General features: G+C 44.6%; 1 protein-coding gene across 2 annotated transcripts in view; it reads left to right on the top strand.

Annotated features, from left to right (window-relative positions):
* LOC139570528 (protein rogdi homolog) overlaps window positions 1–7716 on the top strand; it is an 18088-nt gene extending 10372 nt beyond the window's left edge. The window contains exons 9-12 of one of the 2 annotated variants that reach the window (XR_011674095.1): window positions 1–49; window positions 5146–5272; window positions 5708–6729; window positions 6963–7716. The exon at window positions 1–49 is cut by the window's left edge and continues 1 nt beyond it. Coding sequence is in view for 1 of the 2 variants with exons in the window: in XM_071392474.1 (XP_071248575.1) it covers window positions 1–49; window positions 5146–5272; window positions 5708–5749 (218 nt within the window). In the remaining variant the exon portion in view is untranslated. Of the gene's footprint in view, window positions 50–5145; window positions 5273–5707; window positions 6747–6962 lie in introns of those variants that run through there. The other variant, XM_071392474.1, reaches the window with a different exon arrangement.
* The last annotated feature ends 391 nt before the right edge of the window (window positions 7717–8107 follow it).

The raw sequence follows: 8107 nt of genomic DNA, 5'->3' as shown, positions 1-8107 counted from the left end.
ACTTCAGGCCATCTGGAAGCTCTGTGTTACACAACCCTGGAGCCATGTTGTAAGTTCTGTTAGATAACACTTTACATCATGTCAGTCACTAACGCTTTACATCATGTCAGTCACTAGCGCTTCACATCATGTCAGTCACTAACGCTTTACATCATGTCAGTCACTAGCGCTTCACATCATGTCAGTCACTAACGCTTCACATCATGTCAGTCACTTGCGCTTCACATCATGTCAGTCACTAACGCTTTACATCATGTCAGTCACTAGCGCTTCACATCATGTCAGTCACTAACGCTTCACATCATGTCAGTCACTAACGCTTCACATCCTGTCAGTCACTAACGCTTCACATCCTGTCAGTCACTAACGCTTCACACCATATCAGTCACTAACGCTTTACATCATGTCAGTCACTAACGCTTTACATCATGTCAGTCACTAACGCTTCACATCATGTCAGTCACTAACGCTTCACATCATGTCAGTCACTAACGCTTTAGATCATGTCAGTCACTAACGCTTCACATCCTGTCAGTCACTAACGCTTCACATCATGTCAGTCACTAACGCTTCACACCATGTCAGTCACTAACGCTTTACATCCTGTCAGTCACTAACGCTTCACATCCTGTCAGTCACTAACGCTTCACATCCTGTCAGTCACTAACGCTTCACACCATATCAGTCACTAACGCTTCACACCATATCAGTCACTAACGCTTCACACCATGTCAGTCACTAACGCTTCACACCATGTCAGTCACTAACGCTTCACATCATGTCAGTCACTAACGCTTCACATCATGTCGGTCACTAACGCTTCACATCATGTCAGTCACTAACACTTTAGATCATGTCAGTCACTAAAGCTTCACATCATGTCAGTCACTAACGCTTCACATCATGTCAGTCACTAACACTTTAGATCATGTCAGTCACTAACGCTTTAGATCATGTCAGTCACTAACGCTTCACATCCTGTCAGTCACTAACGCTTTAGATCATGTCAGTCACTAACGCTTCACATCATGTCAGTCACTAACACTTTAGATCATGTCAGTCACTAACGCTTTAGATCATGTCAGTCACTAACGCTTCACATCATGTCAGTCACTAACACTTTAGATCATGTCAGTCACTAATGCTTCACATCATGTCAGTCACTAAAGCTTCACATCATGTCAGTCACTAACACTTTAGATCATGTCAGTCACTAATGCTTCACATCATGTCAGTCACTAAAGCTTCACATCATGTCAGTCACTAACGCTTTAGATCATGTCAGTCACTAACGCTTTAGATCATGTCAGTCACTAACGCTTTAGATCATGTCAGTCACTAACGCTTTAGATCATGTCAGTCACTAACACTTTAGATCATGTCAGTCACTAACGCTTCACATCATGTCAGTCACTAACGCTTCACATCATGTCAGTCACTAACGCTTCACATCATGTCAGTCACTAACGCTTTAGATCATGTCAGTCACTAACGCTTTAGATCATGTCAGTCACTAACGCTTTAGATCATGTCAGTCACTAACGCTTTAGATCATGTCAGTCACTAACGCTTTAGATCATGTCAGTCACTAACGCTTTAGATCATGTCAGTCACTAACGCTTCACATCATGTCAGTCACTAACGCTTCACATCATGTCAGTCACTAACGCTTCACATCCTGTCAGTCACTAACGCTTTAGATCATGTCAGTCACTAATGCTTCACATCATGTCAGTCACTAACGCTTCACATCATGTCAGTCACTAACGCTTCACATCATGTCAGTCACTAACGCTTTAGATCATGTCAGTCACTAACGCTTTAGATCATGTCAGTCACTAACGCTTTAGATCATGTCAGTCACTAACGCTTTAGATCATGTCAGTCACTAACGCTTTAGATCATGTCAGTCACTAACGCTTTAGATCATGTCAGTCACTAACACTTTAGATCATGTCAGTCACTAACGCTTCACATCATGTCAGTCACTAACGCTTCACATCATGTCAGTCACTAACGCTTCACATCATGTCAGTCACTAACGCTTTAGATCATGTCAGTCACTAACGCTTTAGATCATGTCAGTCACTAACGCTTTAGATCATGTCAGTCACTAACGCTTTAGATCATGTCAGTCACTAACGCTTTAGATCATGTCAGTCACTAACGCTTTAGATCATGTCAGTCACTAACGCTTTAGATCATGTCAGTCACTAACGCTTCACATCATGTCAGTCACTAACGCTTCACATCATGTCAGTCACTAACGCTTTAGATCATGTCAGTCACTAACGCTTTAGATCATGTCAGTCACTAACGCTTTAGATCATGTCAGTCACTAACGCTTCACATCATGTCAGTCACTAACGCTTCACATCATGTCAGTCACTAACGCTTCACATCCTGTCAGTCACTAACGCTTCACATCCTGTCAGTCACTAACGCTTCACACCATGTCAGTCACTAACGCTTTACATCCTGTCAGTCACTAACGCTTCACATCCTGTCAGTCACTAACGCTTCACATCCTGTCAGTCACTAACGCTTCACATCCTGTCAGTCACTAACGCTTCACACCATATCAGTCACTAACGCTTCACACCATATCAGTCACTAACGCTTCACACCATGTCAGTCACTAACGCTTCACACCATGTCAGTCACTAACGCTTCACATCATGTCAGTCACTAACGCTTCACATCATGTCGGTCACTAACGCTTCACATCATGTCAGTCACTAACACTTTAGATCATGTCAGTCACTAACGCTTCACATCATGTCAGTCACTAACACTTTAGATCATGTCAGTCACTAAAGCTTCACATCATGTCAGTCACTAAAGCTTCACATCATGTCAGTCACTAACACTTTAGATCATGTCAGTCACTAACACTTTACATCATGTCAGTCACTAACGCTTTACATCATGTCAGTCACTAACGCTTTACATCATGTCAGTCACTAACGCTTCACATCATGTCAGTCACTAACGCTTCACATCATGTCAGTCACTAACGCTTCACATCATGTCAGTCACTAACGCTTCACATCATGTCAGTCACTAACGCTTCACATCATGTCAGTCACTAACGCTTCACATCATGTCGGTCACTAACGCTTTACATCATGTCGGTCACTAACGCTTTACATCATGTCAGTCACTAACGCTTCACATCATGTCAGTCACTAACGCTTCACATCATGTCAGTCACTAACGCTTCACATCATGTCGGTCACTAACGCTTCACATCATGTCGGTCACTAACGCTTCACATCATGTCGGTCACTAACGCTTCACACCATGTCAGTCACTAACGCTTTAGATCATGTCAGTCACTAACACTTTAGATCATGTCAGTCACTAACGCTTCACATCATGTCAGTCACTAACGCTTCACACCATGTCAGTCACTAACGCTTTAGATCATGTCAGTCACTAACGCTTCACATCATGTCAGTCACTAACACTTTAGATCATGTCAGTCACTAATGCTTCACATCATGTCAGTCACTAACGCTTCACATCATGTCAGTCACTAACGCTTCACATCATGTCAGTCACTAACGCTTTAGATCATGTCAGTCACTAACGCTTTAGATCATGTCAGTCACTAACGCTTTAGATCATGTCAGTCACTAACGCTTTAGATCATGTCAGTCACTAACGCTTTAGATCATGTCAGTCACTAACACTTTAGATCATGTCAGTCACTAACGCTTCACATCATGTCAGTCACTAACGCTTTAGATCATGTCAGTCACTAACGCTTTAGATCATGTCAGTCACTAACACTTTACATCATGTCAGTCACTAACGCTTTAGATCATGTCAGTCACTAACGCTTCACATCATGTCAGTCACTAACACTTTAGATCATGTCAGTCACTAACGCTTCACATCATGTCAGTCACTAACACTTTAGATCATGTCAGTCACTAACGCTTCACATCATGTCAGTCACTAACGCTTCACATCATGTCAGTCACTAACGCTTTAGATCATGTCAGTCACTAACGCTTTAGATCATGTCAGTCACTAACACTTTACATCATGTCAGTCACTAACACTTTACATCATGTCAGTCACTAACGCTTCACATCATGTCAGTCACTAACGCTTTAGATCATGTCAGTCACTAACGCTTTAGATCATGTCAGTCACTAACGCTTTAGATCATGTCAGTCACTAACGCTTTAGATCATGTCAGTCACTAACGCTTTAGATCATGTCAGTCACTAACGCTTTAGATCATGTCAGTCACTAACGCTTTAGATCATGTCAGTCACTAACGCTTTAGATCATGTCAGTCACTAACGCTTTAGATCATGTCAGTCACTAACGCTTTAGATCATGTCAGTCACTAACGCTTTAGATCATGTCAGTCACTAACGCTTCACATCATGTCAGTCACTAACGCTTCACATCATGTCAGTCACTAACGCTTCACATCATGTCAGTCACTAACGCTTCACATCATGTCAGTCACTAACGCTTCACATCATGTCAGTCACTAACGCTTCACACCATGTCAGTCACTAACGCTTTAGATCATGTCAGTCACTAACGCTTCACATCATGTCAGTCACTAACGCTTCACATCATGTCAGTCACTAACGCTTCACATCATGTCAGTCACTAACGCTTCACATCATGTCAGTCACTAACGCTTCACATCATGTCAGTCACTAACGCTTCACATCATGTCAGTCACTAACGCTTCACATCATGTCAGTCACTAACGCTTCACATCATGTCAGTCACTAACGCTTCACATCATGTCAGTCACTAACGCTTCACACCATGTCAGTCACTAACGCTTCACATCATGTCAGTCACTAACGCTTTAGATGGGGCTGTCTGTGGTCAATACACACGGGATCTTTTCATGTCCGTTCATATCTTGTTGATGTGAAGATATTAGTGTGTCTCTAACAATACTAACTACCGTTTTTAAAAATATATTTTTGTCACTAGTCAGCAGCATAGTAAATGATGCTTGTTGGGTCTACCCCGGGTCCTCCCATTTCTGAATACTTTCACACACACAGTTCCCAACGTTAACACATACAGTGCCATTTCCAATACATCCAACTGCTTTGTTGTTGTTTTATTGTTGAACTCTTTCCCTGCTGTCTCCCCCAGTGAGCTGAACAATGCTAAGTTTGAGGTGAGCCAGGTTCACAAGGTGGAGTGTGTTGTCCCCTGGCTCAACAACACCCTGGTCTTCTTCACCATCTCACTGCAGCTCTGTCAGCAGCTCAAGGACAAGGTGAGTGACGTCTGTGGCAGCAGGACACTTTCTCAACACTCCATTGGTCCACAGAATACACGGAAGTGAATGAGTAGCTGCGGTATTGGCATAGATTCCGGCTGGGTCAGCTGGTATGAAGTAGATGATTCACCTTGTTCGTGTGTCCGCAACTAAATACATGTCAGACTCAGAAAAGAGAAGACAGGGAGAGCTGTTTTGTTTCTGGGAAAAAGTTGTAAATGGTATGAAAAGGTGCTCATTGGAAACGAGAGTCTAAATCGACTGAAGTAGAGAAGTTGTGGCGTATGTCCCAGAAAACCGTCAAACTGAAAGCCTACGTACAACACCAAGCCAAGGCACTTGTTTTGTGACCTATATTATAAAGCCTTTATTATATTGGCTTACCATGACACATTAACTGGATTTTCCTCCTCTTCCTCCTCCTCCTTCTAGATTTCCGTCTTCTCTAGTTTCTGGAACTACCGACCGTTCTAACCTCCTGCAGCTAGCTGACCGTCAGAATGCCTAGGTGATCTAACCTCCTGCAGCTAGCTGACCGTCAGAATGCCTAGGTGTTCTAACCTCCTGCAGCTAGCTGACCGTCAGAATGCCTGGGTGTTGTAACCTCCTGCAGCTAGCTGGCCGTCAGAATGCCTAGGTGATCTAACCTCCTGCAGCTAGCTGACCGTCAGAATGCCTAGGTGATCTAACCTCCTGCAGCTAGCTGACCGTCAGAATGCCTAGGTGTTCTAACCTCCTGCAGCTAGCTGACCGTCAGAATGCCTGGGTGTTGTAACCTCCTGCAGCTAGCTGACCGTCAGAATGCCTAGGTGTTCTAACCTCCTGCAGCTAGCTGACCGTCAGAATGCCTAGGTGTTCTAACCTCCTGCAGCTAGCTGACCGTCAGAATGCCTGGGTGTTGTAACCTCCTGCAGCTAGCTGACCGTCAGAATGCCTAGGTGTTCTAACCTCCTGCAGCTAGCTGACCGTCAGAATGCCTAGGTGATCTAACCTCCTGCAGCTAGCTGACCGTCAGAATGCCTCGGTGTTCTAACCTCCTGCAGCTAGCTGACCGTCAGAATGCCTAGGTGTTCTAACCTCCTGCAGCTAGCTGACCGTCAGAATGCCTCGGTGTTCTAACCTCCTGCAGCTAGCTGACCGTCAGAATGCCTAGGTGTTCTAACCTCCTGCAGCTAGCTGACCGTCAGAATGCCTAGGTGATCTAACCTCCTGCAGCTAGCTGACCGTCAGAATGCCTCGGTGTTCTAACCTCCTGCAGCTAGCTGACCGTCAGAATGCCTCGGTGTTCTAACCTCCTGCAGCTAGCTGACCGTCAGAATGCCTCGGTGTTCTAACCTCCTGCAGCTAGCTGACCGTCAGAATGCCTAGGTGTTCTAACCTCCTGCAGCTAGCTGACCGTCAGAATGCCTAGGTGTTCTAACCTCCTGCAGCTAGCTGACCGTCAGAATGCCTCGGTGTTCTAACCTCCTGCAACTAGCTGACCGTCAGAATGCCTCGGTGTTCTAACCTCCTGCAGCTAGCTGACCGTCAGAATGCCTAGGTGTTCTAACCTCCTGCAGCTAGCTGACCGTCAGAATGCCTAGGTGTTCTAACCTCCTGCAGCTAGCTGACCGTCAGAATGCCTAGGTGTTCTAACCTCCTGCAGCTAGCTGACCTCCTGCAGCTAGCTGACCGTCAGAATGCTTAGCTGTTCTGTCCAAATCCTTCACACCAACCAACCCAGATAAAAGGGATGTCTTGAAAATATTGTCTGATTTGAAGTGGGTTTTGTTTGTATAATTTACAGGAGAACAGCCGGATCAAAGTCCATATACATTACCAGTGTTTAGTATTCCAGGGTTTAGGGCCCATCCATGTGTTACAGCTGCTTTAATTCAGTCCCAAATCAACCCCTAGACCCTAACCTCTAGAGTACACTCCCTACTTGTGAAGAAAGTATAGGACTAAGCAATATGGTGGAGCTACTACCATATTGCTATATCTATCCAATACATTCAGTGGTTCCCCTAGTTGGGGGTTGTTAGCGCAATGACTGGAAGTCTATGGGAATGAATATAGTGGAAACACTGCATGACTGGAAGTCTATGGGAATGAATATAGTGGAAACACTGCATGACTGGAAGTCTATGGGAATGAATATAGGGGAAACACTGCAGTCTGATCTAGACAAGTAGGGACTAGGGGTTGATTTAGGATTGGGTGCATGTATCACTTTGTGCGTCATCTGTATTTTGTTGTATAGTACCAACTAACTTGGACCTCCCTGTTGTATAGTACCAACCAACTTGGACCTCCCTGTTGTATAGTACCAACCAACTTGGACCTCCCTGTTGTATAGTACCAACCAACTTGGACCTCCCTGTTGTATAGTACCAACTTGGACCTCCCTGTTGTATAGTACCAACTTGGACCTCCTTGTTGTATAGTACCAACTAACTTGGACCTCCCTGTTGTATAGTACCAACTTGGACCTCCCTGTTGTATAGTACCAACTTGGACCTCCCTGTTGTATAGTACCAACTTGGACCTCCCTGTTGTATAGTACCAACTTGGACCTCCCTGTTGTATAGTACCAACTTGGACCTCCCTGTTGTATAGTACCAACTTGGACCTCCCTGTTGTATAGTACCAACTTGGACCTCCCTGTTGTATAGTACCAACTTGGACCTCCCTGTTGTATAGTACCAACTTGGACCTCCCTGTTGTATAGTACCAACTTGGACCTCCCTGTTGTATAGTACCAACTTGGACCTCCCTGTTGTATAGTACCAACTTGGACCTCCCTGTTGTATAGTACCAACTTGGACCTCCCTGTTGTATAGTACCAACTTG

This window comes from Salvelinus alpinus, chromosome 1 (genome assembly GCF_045679555.1).
Source record: "Salvelinus alpinus chromosome 1, SLU_Salpinus.1, whole genome shotgun sequence".
Lineage (NCBI taxonomy): Eukaryota > Metazoa > Chordata > Actinopteri > Salmoniformes > Salmonidae > Salvelinus > Salvelinus alpinus.
Note: the sequence above shows the minus strand (reverse complement) of the source record. Positions and strands in the feature narration are given on the sequence as shown.